The 15591-nt window shown below is 41.6% G+C and overlaps 2 protein-coding genes across 3 annotated transcripts; both read left to right on the forward strand.

Annotated features, from left to right (window-relative positions):
- Window positions 1-286: 286 nt before the first annotated feature.
- Window positions 287-6516, forward strand: LOC133115205 (zinc finger protein 239-like). Of its 2 annotated transcripts, none has more exons than XM_061224998.1 (7): window positions 287-422; window positions 1105-1307; window positions 1622-1717; window positions 3829-3946; window positions 4144-4891; window positions 4977-5011; window positions 5101-6516. In XM_061224998.1, exons 1-7 carry the CDS (start codon window positions 368-370, stop codon window positions 5901-5903), a joined length of 2058 nt encoding a protein of 685 aa, XP_061080982.1. In that variant the 5' UTR covers window positions 287-367; the 3' UTR covers window positions 5904-6516. The 2 variants fall into 2 exon arrangements, with proteins under 2 accessions (XP_061080982.1, XP_061080983.1); XM_061224999.1 differs by having other exon boundaries at window positions 1625-1717.
- A 2205-nt stretch (window positions 6517-8721) lies between these two features.
- LOC133114143 (tripartite motif-containing protein 16-like) lies at window positions 8722-15411 on the forward strand. Its single transcript, XM_061223333.1, has 7 exons — window positions 8722-9066; window positions 9457-9552; window positions 9773-10006; window positions 10157-10310; window positions 11924-11974; window positions 13809-14330; window positions 15407-15411. Exons 1-7 carry the CDS (start codon window positions 8722-8724, stop codon window positions 15409-15411), a joined length of 1407 nt encoding a protein of 468 aa, XP_061079317.1.
- The last annotated feature ends 180 nt before the right edge of the window (window positions 15412-15591 follow it).

A 15591-nucleotide genomic window follows, 5' to 3' on the forward strand; every position in this document is an offset into this window, starting at 1 on the left:
TTGTGCACGCAGCCAAATCAATTTTGGACATTTCTGATATGAAGGGGTTTCGGAAAAAGGGTTTGGGGGAAGTCAAACGTTAGGGAAATAGAGATTTTTAGGAAGGGGATTAGGAAAGGGAGTTTGTTTTGTATATCCTTTTTGATGCATACATATAAAATACATTGAAAACGTAAAGCATTCAGTAGGTGGCGGTAATGCACAAATCTATCTGTAACCGACCATTAAACAACACGAATAAGAATAAGAAGAAGAATTCAACATCAGAAGAAGTATGCGCATGCGTCCTACACATCTGGAATTTACACACAGTAGCTAGACTTACGCCTTTGATGCTTTTTAACACATATTTTCCACAACATATTGAATGTTTTTGGGCACGATGATGGAAACAATGAGCATTGCAGAAAGGGAAATTGGAGGTGCGTATTTCTACCTATGATTGAGTGTTGACGAAGGATAGCTAGTAAACTACAAGCAACGGATCCAGCGGTGCTTTTCTCTGAATATACACCGATTCCAATTAAAATTGGTGCGGGGACTTGGATCTTGCATTTTTTTACGCACAGCTAAATGTTGAGTGAGCAGTCGACTGTAATTATTTGGTAGTCTAGTGTAGTGGTTTAATGAGCCGCATATCGAATGGCTCAATAGTTTTCTCCCAAGTAGTGCTTTATGTAGAAGACCCTCCACCTTAATCACGGTATATGGACTGCTCGTAACAAACTAAAATTAAGTTACGTTTGCTGCGATTTATCGCGCCTCGCACAGTTTCATGTAAGTGGAGTAGCTATATGTATTAATGGTGTTAAAGCGAGTAGGGCCTACTTCTGTATGGTCCCTCTTCTAAATCAGACTTTAACAATGGCCTGCCAGTAGCTTGCTAATTGTTCAAAATGTTTATGAATTGCTATGGAAATCATTTTTGAATTTGGTATCAGTAACTTGGTATGTAGGTAACTAGGCACCTGTATAAACCGGACAGACCTGGCCTCATCATCATCTTATGTTAAAATTTAGTGTTTTAAAGCCTACCATGCTATGTTTAACATGTGACATTAAAAGAAAGATTTTGTACTTAAAATCTGTTTCATGTTTTGTTAGATCCCTCTTTCCTAGTCTCCTCCCTGCACCTGCTTGTTCCTCCCCTTCAACTCCTCTCTGCAGCCATGTGGCAGGTGCTGCAGCAACAAGATGTGTTGCATTATGGGAAACTGGATGAGTTTGTGTCTCTGGTGATGGAGACATTCCCAGAGTTGCTGAGTGAGAGCCAGAGGACTGAGCTCACTCTGGGGCTGCAGTTGAGGGTGAGTGGAGAAGTAGAGGAAGGGAGCAGGAGGAGAAAGGGCAGGAAGGGAGGGAGGAGGGGAGGGAGAGGGGAGTGGGCATGGGGGTAATTTATGGCTTTAGCCAATTAGTTTCTCCTGCTCAGAATGCTTGTGTCTGTGTAATATCGGAAAATATAGAAAATGGCTCTGATTGCATTTTCCTCCCAAATTGTCCCAAACATATTAGCTCCCTCTCCCTCCCTCCCTCTCCCTCCATCTCCCCCTCTCTCCCTCCCTCCCTCTCCCCCTCTCTCCCTCCCTCGCTCTTCCCTTCTCTCCATACATGCCCTCAGCAGTTTGGCTCCAAAACTGACCCTGCTTTAGATGTTCTGTTGTGGGAGTTCCTTTCCAGACTGGATCAGCTGCTGCCAGTACCAGACCTCAAACAGGTACAGAGACTGAACACGAGTACCTGGCCATACCTTGACACACTGCAGATGTCTGCTCGTGATGAAACCATCTTCTTGATCTATATCTAAATAAAAGCAAATATGGCCTTATGCTCTTGTAAAGAAAGAAACTAAAAAGTCCCATTCATCCAAATATACTGCTTTTTAAATTTTCTGCAAGGTTTTGTAAGCATGTGACAATATTTAATGTTTCCTAACATAACATAACATTCTTACAAATATATGCAGTGTCTGAGCTGTTCTGTAAATTGTTTTATTCCATTATCTATGGAGCTAATTTAACGCAGACACAAACAACATGTTCTACAAATGCTCTGAGTCGCGAACAGTCAATGTTTTGCATGATTATCGAGCACAAAACAGTTTTCTAAAGTATCATGCTTCACAAACAAATCTTACAAACACAAAATAATGTTAGACAAAAAAATAATGCTAATGATTGACAGCCGAAGAGCGTTATTGTGTCCCCATATGAAACGTTTTACTGTACCTTTTGTTTACTGTAATGAAACCAGTGTTGCTGTATACAGTCAATTAGCTAATTCAGCCAGCCATTGGTGGAAACAAAAACCTGCACACACACCAGTACCGAATTGCTCACCCCTGCTACCGAATGTTTAAACAAATGTAAGCAATTTGCCCTCCACTACAGCAGGTGGCATTATGGGTCCATGTAAAAAACTCTTTACTGTCCCTCTGGGAGGAATGGCATGAATGCTGGGGACTTCCGAAAAAAAGAATTTTGCTGGTGATCTGGAGGTTGAAGTTACATTGAATTGTTTTAGAAGTGGTTGTGTTGGTTTGCAAAATATGTATTAGATAACCATGCCTCATTTCTTTGCTCACATTTTTATCATTTTTAAAACACTGTATTTGTGAAGCGTGATACAGTCCCTCCATAAGTATTCCCCTTCAAAGGCAAATTCTTTCATTTTTGCAATACGCTGAATACATTGGGGTTGAGATAAAAAGATGAACCCAAGACAAGAGTTCAGACTTTCAGCTTTTATTTCCTGGTATTTACACCTAGGTGTGTAACTACTTAGAACATAGCACCTTTGTTATCAGACTACCCAATCTGTAGGTGAGCAAAAGTATTGGAACGGAGAGTATTTAAGTAAATGAAAGTAAATAACACTTAATATTTGGTAGCATATCCCTTGCTTGCAATAACTGCATGAAGCCTGAGACCCATTGACCACCAAAATGTTGCTTTCTTCTTTTGTGTTGCTTTTCCAGGCTTTTTCTGCAGCCTCTTTCAGTTGTTTGAGTCGGGGGGTTTTCCCTTCAATCTCCTCTTCAGGAGGTGAAATGCATGTGCAATTGGGTTAAGGTCTAGTGATTGCCTTGGCCAGTCTAAAACCTTCCACTTTGTATCCTTAATGAGGTACTTTGTTGTGTTGGCAGTGTGTTCTGGGTCATTGTCTTGCTGCATGATGAAGTTCCTCCAAATTAGTTTGGACACATTTCTCCATCAGACAGAATGTTTTTGTAGACCTCTGAATTCATCCTGCTGCTACCGTCATGAGTTACATTATCATTATCAAAAATGAGTGAGCCCACTCCAGAAGCAGCCATGTAAGCCCAAGCCATGACACTTCCTCCACCTTGCTTACCACATGAACTTGCATGTTTTGGATCATGAGCAGATCCCTTCTTTCTCCAAACTTTCTCAAAGTTGTTTAACAAATCTAGATTAAATCTGTCAGGAAATAAAAGCTGAAATTCTTATCTGTCATCATGTACATCTTTTCACCTCAAACTCAATTGTCTTCAGTGTAAGGCAAAAACAAAGGAAGTGACCTTGCTGTTCCAATACGTTTGGAGGGGACTATGTTAGAAAACGTCTGTATTTGTTTGATTGGGACATTTTGTGTGTCCAATACAAATTGTGTTTGCTTGATAATCGTCTTTTTTATTTGCAATACACATTGCCAGTGTGTTAATTTGTAAAACATGTTAAATTGGTGCCATAATTATGTATGTATTTCAGTCAGTGAACTTTCTTGTGCATCAAGCCATGGCATGGCACAGTGCATGCTGTGCAGAATGAAGGTACAGTTGCCTGACTGAGCCTGAATGTCCTTCAGACAGTGTCCTGGCTCAGTGCTGCCCCCTCTGTCCTGGAGGTCTGTGTGCAGTCTGTTTCTTACCTGGACCAGCTGAAGACCCTTCTCAGGCACCACAGAAGTCTTTTGAGCATGAATGGTAGGCCTTTGTCAGGGCACCCATATAAACCACTCCTACTCACTTACAAATCAGAATCCATTACTGACTATGAATGTGATGAATATGATGTTTAACTCCATACTCACCTTTTAAATTGTGAACCATCACAAAATTTGATATTCTGCATGGAGTAATTGTCATCTGGCCATTAAACATTACCCTGTTCATTCTCACAGCAACAGTTCCCTCCATAGATGAGTGCAAGCTGTCCCGCCACCCCTTTCATAGAGTGGTGGATTCTACCAAGTTGACAAGCACAACCAACCAATCAGAATGTGTAAATGACTGCATGAACTGTTTAAGCCCTGCCTCTTCGAGTGAAGACATAAAGGTAGAGTTTGTGACAGACAGCTCAGATTGCGCGGGGTTAGAGCCAAGGTCAAGATTGTACAGGTGTGAGGACACAGAGGAGAGGACAGAAGGGGAGTCTGGATATTTGAGGATCAGGGAGGAAAAAGACATACTAACCAGCATGAAGGAAGAGGAGGAAGCTGGGGAGAGTTTGAATGTGAAAATTGAGAAGGACGAGTGTGTGAGAGAAGAAGGACTCTGGATAGAGGAAGAAAAAGAGACGGATCATGTTACCCAAACGGACAGATTGGTGAATATTGAAGTAAAATCAGAACATGGACAACAGGAAGGGGAGGTGCTGTCTACTGTGGTCACTTCCTGTCTGATAAAAGAGCCTAGAGTGCAGATTCACCAACTAGAAATTGGCCATAGTTCAGTGCTTGGGTCATCACCTCCTCGTACCGCCTGTACAAAAGGCCAGGGAGAGAGATCTCAATGCAGACTGTATGACCTCTCACCACTGAGAGGAAACGGGCCATTGAGACAGAAGGGCGAGGTCGTGACCCCAAAGAGGAAGACAATTAGCCAGTTGGAGAGACCTCTGGAACTGCTGCCATCTTCATCAGAGAATGGGTAAGAATGAATGAGGAGCTTCACTGTGTGTCTTCTCTGTTCACTATCGGTTTTACATTACAGTGCCTTTATTTGTCTTTTACAGGATCTGCGCAGAAGCCCCCTGGAACAAATACGCAGGTATGCATCACAGATAATAAAAAGTGTGAAGGAAGCTATGACACAAGTGAAATTGTTGACAGGTCATTAAGGTTTTTTGCTATTTTCAGAACAAGCTGTTGAGGTGTCACAGGTCTTTGCCTGCTCCCAGCGCCCATTTGTTCCCACAGAGGAAGCAAATCTTCGCCTGCATATTGAGGAAGTTCACCCAGAGGAGCTCGACTGGACTGCGGGGTCCCAACAACCTCCAAGCAGCACACATCAGCCCCTCACACTGCCCAGCTCAACACAGTCCCACACGGGCACTCCAGGCACTGCATGCTCCCAGTGTGGACTGAGCTTCAAATCCAAATCACTGCTGACGACACACAAGAAAATACATAAAAGGCCTTATCAGTGCTCCCTGTGTGGGAAGAGTTTCCCCCTTTTATGTCATCTGAAGGTACATAGGCAAACTCACACAGGTGAGCTACCGTACCACTGTTCTCAGTGTGGTAAAAGCTTCAGTCAGTCAAATAATTTGACGCGACACCAGAGAATTCATACAGGTGAGCGTCCGTACCACTGCTCCCAGTGTGGAAGGAGTTTCAGTCAGTTGGGTAATTTGAAGCGACACCAACAAACTCATACTGGGGAACGCCCGTACCATTGCTCCCAGTGTGGGAGCAGTTTCACTGATTTGAGTACCTTGAAGCGTCACCAGAGAAATCACACAGGGGAACGCCCATACCACTGCTCCCAGTGTGGGAAGAATTTCACACGGCCACATACTTTGAAGCAACACAAACAAGCTCATACAGGGGAACGCCCGTACCATTGCTCCCAGTGTGAGAAGAGTTTCACTCGTTCAGAGTACCTGAACGCACATCAGCGAAAACACAGAATAGAGCCCATGCCTCTGCTCCCACTGTAGCAAAGGCAGCATTGTAATATGTGTGCTAAGGTTTATAAATGTTCCTATCAAAGGACTTCAAATGCAAATTAGCAAATTTGCAAAAAGTAAAATATCTGAAGAGCTTACTGGAATTGAAAAATCTAAGTACATTTTTACCTGCGATCTAAAAACTACTTTGGTAGTTTATTTTCAAAACACGTGTTTTTAAACTGGACAAATGTCAGATGCCTGGAATCAAAGTATTATTGTACTGAAGGGTTAGCATGTTTGTACCCATATTGGTATTTTGCAGGTTATAAAAATGATGCATTCTGTCTTATTCAGCATTGTTATTTTCCAAGGGCTGGATGACTCATTGTGAGTCAGACACTGATATATCACAGCCTGGGGGAGTATGCAACTGGATTGTGTGAAACTTATTTCTTTTATTTGTATTTTCTTTCTTATGTTTAATTCTGTTCTGTTTATATTGATTTCATGCTAAACATTGTATTGCCCTCTTGCACTTTGTTACATTTCTTTTCATATTTTGAATGCTTCTTTTTTCCCCTGTATTTATATTATTTTAATTTATGGTTAAGCATTTTGTGTATGAAATGTGCTATATAAATGAAGGATGATTGATTGATTAGGTGGTTGTCCTTTTCACTGACACATTAAAGTCACATCAAGGATTATGGGCACCCTTCAATAGGCTTACTGTATATTATTGTATAATGTAAACAATACACGATTCAAAATTTCTGATCAAACATAGGGAAACTACTTTAAAAAACTGTACTGTAAAATAAATAATAATTCTTATGAAAAGTAGTTTTTATAAAAATGTATGGGTCAATATTTTCAGCAGAAAATAATGCCAAACAAAGTGCCTCTGTGAAGAAAGTAATGTTTTTGTTTTATTTCACAAGAGACTGCATTGTAGTGTATTGTCTTTAATGTCCTATTTCACTAAGGTATAAATATGAGATTGCACACTTCCACTTTCAAATCCCTTTGTCCTCCATCACCATGAGGAAAACCAAAGAGTTTTCTTAAAGACAATATTAAAGACAATATTCACCATTCATGTGATGAAAAAACATTATTAAAAATACTACAAAAAATTTAGATACAGGGCATCTCTTGTTTTGCAAATTAGGTTTCTGGTACAGGTAAATGTCATTTTGAGAGCAAGTCAAGAACAAGGTTCCAAAATGCTTAGATAGGTGCATTCGCAATCATGTTCCATTAATCTTGGTTCAACAAACAGAAAAATCAGTTCTGGGCTTTCTTTTTTTTTTTTTTTTCTTTGGTGATTTCACAGAAGTCACCCTCATTTTGATACATGTTGCTACTTGTAAGCATGCGTTGGTCATGCGAGGAGCATGCTGAAGATCAACCCATGAAAAGTCATAGGGGAGAGAAAGAAGAAGAAAGCAGTTCAGTCCTCGTAGAATTTGAAGTGGAATTGCCTGAAAGGATATGCTGTATTTGGACCGCGTTAGCGCCAGGGTGAGAGTCTTGGAATGGGCTCCACTTAGGTGCTGCTGGTGTCAGGATTATGGGCTTGGAGGGGTGTACAGAAGACGGTCGTAATCTGACTAAAGACCAGCCTGTTTGCATGCACTGTGGGGGGTGAGGTGGGCGCAATGTGAAAGAAGGAAAATGGAAAATGATGTGTAACGGACAAGAGTACAGAGCAAAACTAGGCGAAAGCAGGAAAGAACAGGATAGTAAAACAGCCAGTATGGGCCAAAGAAGGTTTTTTAGCATTTATAGTAATGGTTATCGACTGTGCTAGTGTAAATGAGACAAAATCAGAAAGGAACAGTTATTAATGAGAAAGGGGGCTGAGATTTTTGGCGAAAGAGTTTCGGGGAGTCAGACGGCAGGGAAATAGAGTTGTAAAGACTGTGCGTTTAGGAGTGGGAGGTTCTTTTTTTCAATAAATCATATGAAGATAACCAATATAAATAATTTGGTGGGTTCAATCTGCCAACCTAATTTGAAAGAAGAAGGTTAATTCAGTGCATTTTGACTCCAATGTCTCCAACATCATGTCGAGCTAGCTCGCATGCTAGTGGTCTTTGGAGAGCGGATTGGTGGTCTGTGGATTGTAGGTTATGTTAATAGTCTGATTTCCACCTGTATTATTGCTGCTCCATAATCTCATAACTTTGTAAAAAGTAATAAAGTTTATAAAGTTTATAAAACAAACTGCTGTGGGGACAGAAAGAAGTCCTGTAATCCGGTGCCTAGCATTTTTAATGTGTCCCCAAACATGAAGTGTTTTATCATGATCAAACCTTCAAATGAACCGGTATTGATATATACCAGTTTATATGCTCAAAACAAAATCCTGCAGGAACAGATTTCAGCAGTGACTGAGCTGCATCTTCACCGTGTGAAAGTCGTGCAAGGTGATTGGGAGGCAGTGCAACCAATGGAGGACCAAAGGAAAAATGAATCAGGTTGCTGCTATTGAATGCATTTGTAGCCATTGTTGCTTGTCCACTGTCTGTTTGTACAGAACATGAATTGCGTGACTGCTGGTAGAGTTCCCACTGTCTTTGTACTCTCGCTTTGCCCAAAGCATCGGCTATGGAACAGGTATGACTGGACAGATCACAGCTTTCTTTCTATAGTTGCTGTTCTCTTTAACCTGGCCTCAGTCCAACACCACACCTTCAGCTGTGGACACAACCAGGACATCACTCCCCACTCTCTCTGTCAGTTTCAGAGGAACAAAACTAAACTCATTGTGAGCTGTAAAATAGCAGAGGCCAGTATCTAGGTGGGTCTGCTGAAAACAAGGAAATGTGCCCTGCTCATCTCTATCAGTTTGAGCAGTGAAATGGCACAGTCTGCAGGTCTTCTGGATCAATGTTACACTGGACCTGGTGATGTGGTGTGTGATGTCTGCATTGACAGAAAGGGCAAATCTGTCAAGTCCTGTCTGGTGTGTCTGGCCTCTTACTGTGAAACTCACCTCAAGCTTCATGAAGAACTCAACCCAGGAAAGAGACACAAACTGGTCAAAGCCACTGGAAACCTACAGGAGAAGATCTGCTCTCATCATGACAAACTGCTGGAGATGTACTGTCATACCGATCAGCAGTGTATCTGTTATCTGTGTGTGATGGATGAACACAGAGGCCATGATACTGTCTCAGCTGCAGCAGAAAGGACTGAGAAACAGGTAACGACTAAACCATGCCTTTATGCAATGATGGTAGATGCAGTCTCTGCATAATACGACAATATTTAAGCTGAAGACCTGTGTTTTATTTCATTGTTTAAAATATGATGTACATTTTGCATTATACATTTGTGAACAGCACAGTGCTCAGTGATAAAGCAGTAAAAGCAGGAAGTGAACCCAAATCTCTGATCACACATCTCACTCGCATTCACTACCAGAATGGGATTCAACATGGCTGGAGCAGCTAATACACTCACACAGTTTAGAAACTTTAACTATAAGGCCAGTACACTTATGCACACACTGACCTGCTGTACGTCAAAAAAAAGTTTAATTTGGAAAATGAAAATCATTGCGATATTATCAAAGAAAATTATTTATCCACAGAAGCAGCTGGGGGCGACGCAGAGTAAGTTCCAGCAGAGAATCCAGGAGAGAGAGAAGGAGCTGCAGGATCTGAGACAAGCTGTGCAGTCACTCAAGGTGGGTTCTGACCAGAGGAGAAGACCACAGCTGGCTGCTGGAAGACCCATTTCAGGGCTCAGTCAGGGCTCTCCTCCAGTGTTGAGCCACTTTCCAGCCCTGTGGGGCTCAATCTCACTGAGCCACACAGTGGGGAACCAGCTGTCTGGGGTCCCAGTAAGAACTGAGTGAAAGGCCTCCTATAAATGTACAGACCTCCTCTCTCTGTGTTTCCTAACAGTGCTCTGCACAGGCAGCAGTAGAGGACAATGAGAGGATCTTTACTGAGCTGATCCGCTCCATTGAGAGAAGGCGCTCTGAGGTGAAAGAGCTGATCAGAGATCAGGAGAAGGCTGAAGTGAGTCGGGCTGAAGGACTCCTGGAGCGACTGGAGCAGGAGATTGCTGAGCTGAGGAGAAGAGATGCTGAGCTGGAGCAGATTTCACGCACAGAGGACCACATCCATTTCCTCCAGGTAACATCACTGGCTCTCTGACAGTCTGCACTATGTACATTGTACATTCTTGGTGAGGTATGTTCCTTATTTGCAAAGATCTGCACCTGGAATCTCCACAGGAATGGATATTAAGGAATGGACGTTTTCTGCCTGTCTGTCTGTTTGCAGAGCTGTCAGTCTCTCTGTGCCCCTCCTGGAGACTTACCCCGCATCACTGTCAGTCCACATGTCTCTTTTGAGGCTGTGAGGAAATTTGTCTCCGAACTGAAAGAGGGACTGGAGGACTTCTGCAAGGTTGAAATGGTCAAAATTTCTGAATCAGGTTGGTTTTTTAATGTATTTAACCTCCATTCATACATGTTGCATTGATATAAAAACTCTTTCTCAAGAAAGACCTGTTCCAAGAAGTTCCAGGTTAACAGACAAATAGTACATGTCCTGACAGATTCACAAAAAAACAAAACAAAAGTTAATTTGAATGTGACAAAATATGCAAAAGACAGAAATTTACTACGGTAGTTATGTATATTTACACAATTGTGAATATTGACACAAAAACAATCACATATATGCAGTATTAAATTGGCATTCAAATAAATTCCATAAGTAACCAGGATTTCAGACTTCTCAGGTTCTCTTGAAGCAAATTCCATGTATGTGGGACATTACAACTGAAAGCCTTTGTTCAGTCCTAATGAATTAAACTAGTAGGAGAGACTGTGAGTGGACATTATACACAGATTGAACACTTTATTAGGAACATTGTTTTTATTAGGAACTTTAGTACCTACTTTTTCAAGCGATTATCTAATCAGCCAATTGTGTGGCAGCAGTGCAATGCATACAATCACATAGATACGGGTCAGGAGCTTCAGTTAATGTTTACGTCAACCATCAGAATGGGGAAAAAATGTGATCTAAGTGACTTTAACTGTGGAATGATTGTTGTTGGCAGACAAGGTGGTTTGAGTACTGCTGGTGATCTCCTGGGATTTACAAGCACCCAAGTCTCTAGAGTTTGCAAAAAATGGTGTAAAATAAATTAGCCTCTGTTTTAGCCTCTGTTTTAGCCTCTGTGAAGGTCAAATAACTATCATATAATGTTCACATGGTGTGTGAGGTTTAAAATAAAAAGCCATTCTCATTTTGAGTTTCTTTGCCATGTACTTAGTTTCTCTGTATTCAGAACAAGTCTATGATCAGCCTCTTCAAAGGCTTGCTGTGCTTCACTCAAGGGTTGAACGAGACTTTTCCCAATTGAATACAAAATTGTATGAACAGCATAGTAATGTAAATAGGCATTACTAATGTGATTGCCTATATCATTAATGTAGATAATAAATAAAAGGGGCCCAAGGATAGACCCCTGATGCACACATGAATTTATCTGCAATATTTCATCTGTAAGGTCTGCAATTGCAATGCACTGTGTTCCATGTGTCAAATAATATTGAAACCAGAGCAACACATTGTCAGCTTCTACAAGTGGATGATGTGGTCCACTAGTCCATTATCAAATGCATTACATTATTACATGTTATTTACTGTATATGACACTTTTTTCCAAAGTGACTTACAGTTGATTAGACTAAGAAAGAGACAAACCCCGGAGAAATGTAGGATTAAGGACCTTGCTCAAGGGCCCAATAGCTGTGCGGATAGCTTATTGTGGTTACACCGGGAATCGAAGCATCAGCCTTGCAGGTCCCAGTCATGTACCTCAATCACTACGCAACAGGCTGCCCCTAAATGCCTTCGATAGTTCTGTAAAAATTGATACACAATGCTTTTTTTGTTTTGTTGTTTTTTATCCACCCAAAAATAGATTAATTATAACTGTCAGTTATAATGCAACACTGAGAAACACTATTATCCTCAGTCCACATCTTCAATTTTCCCTTTTTTCTGTCCTTTTCTCTCACTCTGTCCCCGCAGTGAAAGATGTCCATACTGTACAGCCCATATCCAGAGAGGATTTCTTACAGTGTGAGTGCTTGCTCTGAAATTCAGGTCAAACACACACACACACACACACAAACAAACACATGCATACACACACAACACGAAACACGCACAAACATTGGGCCTCATTTATCAAATGTGACCTGAACAAAATTGACCATAAATCCCTTGGAAATGCATAATGTGGGATTCATCAAAATTTTGGGATGTCAGTAGGATCAAAATGGACTTCACAAGTGGTCTCAGCTGTTTGTATTGTCTGCAGAAATGAAAGTGCATGGTTGTAAATCTTGTTTTATGCTTTTATTATTATTCCAAATTATTCATGTCACATAGGAGAAAGCAGGATGATGTCAGGATTTCCTTTGTAGTATAAGTTACTGTTCATGTCTTGCACATCGGTTGGGGTGGATTTGATTGGGTCCCAAAACAGTTGTTTGTCCATCAACGCAACAGGGAAATAATAAATAAAGATATTCTTGATCCAATATCTTGCCTAAATTATTGACACTAGTTAAACATGTAGACAATCTGGTGCAGTTTCTCACCTAATTGCTAAATTTCTGAACAGAAGCCATTTCTCTTGCTGCAATCACGTGATTTATAGTAAGTAGGACAGGTCGGAGATCACAGCTGTCAGAAAGTACCCATGCAACTCAGAGGTTGACGTGACCTGTTTTTCCCAGGTGGTAATGGCTGACCTCTCTTTACATTACATTTACTGCTTTATCAGAAGATAGATGCATGGCCAGATAACCACTTTGTTTAAGGCTTATGACACCGACCTTCCAGCTCTGTGCAAGGACAGGGAACATGTTGGCTATTGCTGCCCTCCTCTGGTGGGATTCCAAACAGCGATTCTCCAATAATTGCGTTCCTTCCCAAGGTACTTTTCATTCCTCAGTGAATTCTGGAAGGCAGCAGCTTGTACAACTAGAAAACTAATCGTGACGTTAGCAAACTAGCTAGCTCTGTAACATTGATACAGATACATTTAATAAAAATTCCTTAAAGAAAAGATGCCTGATCTGTAATTGGCGCAGCTGAACCTGCTGCCTTCCAGGCTTCACTGAGGCAAGGAAAATACCATGGGTGAGTACACAACGTGGCTGAACTCTGACCTTCCCATGTGGCTAATGTGCTTCCTTTGTTCATGAGTTTTCTTTTTTGCCTCCCTGCATAGCGCGTGGAACTCGAAAACAGATACTATCTTGCCAGGCTTTAGTCTTCTCCAGCACTGACAAGCTGAGACTACGGAATAAGATGTGTTTTTGGCTTGTATTTCCATTAGCAGGACTTCAATTCCCGCTTCAGAGAAGTGGTTTTCTTTAGTCTTTTCGGCTATGTCTTTAAATAGCTGAAATTCCAAGCTCTTTATATGTATTGTAGGGGTGTCAATTTATGCTAATCACAAATTATTTGAAGGCTCTTTCATTATTACTTGGTATTTACCAACATGTGGACACACATGTATATGAATCAAAGCTGTGTCTACACATGGTTGATAATTCCGTCAGAATTTATTATTCCAGTTCTGATCACACGTAAATTTGTACACGGATTTCTGAAAATATTGATAAATGAAGCACATTATCTCTATATGTGAAAATATTGTTAGGAAAAATGGATCGTTAACCAAAATAAAATACTACTGCTCTCATCTTGCTATTATCTTATTTATTATTATATCAAGCTATTATCTTGGCTTCTCCTACCCCATCATAGTGAGTGTGTTTTCTCTGAAGCATTCAAAAACACAAGCAAAACGCATATGGGGATGGACATAAATTGAAAACAAGAGTGACAGACATTAGACGGACCTATTCTCATAATAACTCTTAACCTTTTCCCACATCAGATTCCTGTCAGCTCACACTGGACCCCAACACAGTGAATCAATACCTCCGTATGTCTGAAGGGAACAGAGAGGTGACCTGTGTGGAAGATATCCAGTCATATCCTCACCATTCAGAGAGATTTGATTACTGGGAGCAAGTGCTGTGCACAGATGGTCTATCTGGACGCTGTTACTGGGAAGCAGACTGGAGTGGGACTAGGAAAGGGGTTTGCATAGCGGTCTCATACAAAGAGATCAGCAGGAAAGGGATGGATTATGACTGTGCTCTGGGATATAATAACAAGTCCTGGAGTTTGTACTGCTCTCCCTCTGGTTACTCTTTCAGGCATAATAAAGAGAGCACTACTATCCCTGTCCCTGCCTCCTTCAGAATAGGAGTGTACCTGGATCACAGGGCAGGGACTCTGTCCTTCTACAGCGTGTCTGACACAATGACCCTCCTGCACAGAGTCCAGACCACATTCACTCAGCCCCTCTATCCTGGGTTAAGGGTCCGTACTGTTGGATCTTCTGTAAAACTGTGTGATCTGGCATGAGAGAAAGAGGAAGAGAGAGAGATAGTGAGGTTTGATGAGGGGCTCAGTCAGCCAAGGCCCTCACCATGAGTGCAACTTTATACCTCTATCAACAGAGACCTTGCGTGTCCCAGTCATTTACCTTAACCACTACACTACAGGCCGCCCAAATATATGTATCATATATGTAGTGTACAATATGCATTCACACTGTCAGCTAGATAAAGTAGCTAGCTACCTCACCAGGTACTAGCTGCTTAGCTAGCTAGTTAAGTAGTTATTGTTCTTAATTTGTTCAGCATCATTATCTCCTCTTTCCATGTCCTGCTCCCTCTTTTACTATTATTCTAGTTTTTCTTTTGAGAACCACAAGGATAAGTCCTTTTCATTTTTACAGATGCCTATTAATTATAACATGTGTGTCTGCTGCTAATGACCTGTGGCCCCTTCTAGAGGGGTTTCCGGATTTGGCTCCACACTGCACTGCCATCGGAAGTTTCAATGGGGTTCCCACCCTTTTAGATTTTCATTCTCGTAGAACTCCGACTAATGGGATCCCCCTCAAAACTCCTTCCGAGCACGTACTGCGCTGCCTGCCCATCGGATGTTGCAAGGTTTACATTGTCATTGCCCTAGGACTAATTTGATCAGCCTTCAAAGCTCATTTTGTTTTAAATGGTAAATGGTTAGCATTTATATAGTGTCTTTATCCAAAGCGCTGTACAATTGATGCTTCTCATTCACCCATTCATACACACACTCACACACTGGCAGTGATTGGCTGCCATGCAAGGCGCCGACCAGCTCATCAGGAGCATTTGGGGGTTAGGTGTCTTGCTCAGGGATACTTCGATACAGCCCGGGCGGGGGATCGAACCGGCAACCCTCCGACTGCCAGACAACTGCTCTTACTGCTTGAGCCATGTTGCCCTATACCTCTGCCAACAATGGGAGGGTTAGAAACAAGAAGTTATAAATATTGCATGTGAGTGTGTGTGAGTGCATGTGAGTGTGTGCGCGCCGGTGTGCGTATGTGTGTGCTCTTGTGTGTGTGTGTTCTTGCTCTTGTTCGTGCATGTGCAGGGTGAGCCTGGCCTTTTCTTATCATCCTTGCCACCAGGACCAGGGAGGAACTGGTTGTTCCAGGAGGCACACACGAGATAAAGACTAAATGTGTTTTTTATGATATAGAGCAGGTTTACGTAATGTTGAAGGTTAGATGTTGAGGAGTGCTTTTTCAGTACTGATGCCATACGATTATATACAAC

Source organism: Conger conger, chromosome 16, assembly GCF_963514075.1.
Source record: "Conger conger chromosome 16, fConCon1.1, whole genome shotgun sequence".
NCBI lineage: Eukaryota > Metazoa > Chordata > Actinopteri > Anguilliformes > Congridae > Conger > Conger conger.

What these genes read in the sequence shown, in the direction of transcription:
- LOC133114143 (XM_061223333.1), top strand. Translation starts at nt 8,722, where the DNA reads ATGGCACAGTCTGCAGGTCTTCTGGATCAATGTTACACTGGACCTGGT. An exon ending in CAGAAAGGACTGAGAAACAG is followed by an intron (nt 9,067 to 9,456) that starts GTAACGACTAAA and finishes ATTTATCCACAG; the next exon opens with AAGCAGCTGGGGGCGACGCA. An exon ending in CAGAGAGGATTTCTTACAGT is followed by an intron (nt 11,975 to 13,808) that starts GTGAGTGCTTGC and finishes TTCCCACATCAG; the next exon opens with ATTCCTGTCAGCTCACACTG.
- LOC133115205 (XM_061224998.1), top strand. Translation starts at nt 368, where the DNA reads ATGTTTTTGGGCACGATGATGGAAACAATGAGCATTGCAGAAAGGGAA. An exon ending in CAGTACCAGACCTCAAACAG is followed by an intron (nt 1,718 to 3,828) that starts GTACAGAGACTG and finishes AATGTCCTTCAG; the next exon opens with ACAGTGTCCTGGCTCAGTGC. An exon ending in CCATCTTCATCAGAGAATGG is followed by an intron (nt 4,892 to 4,976) that starts GTAAGAATGAAT and finishes TGTCTTTTACAG; the next exon opens with GATCTGCGCAGAAGCCCCCT.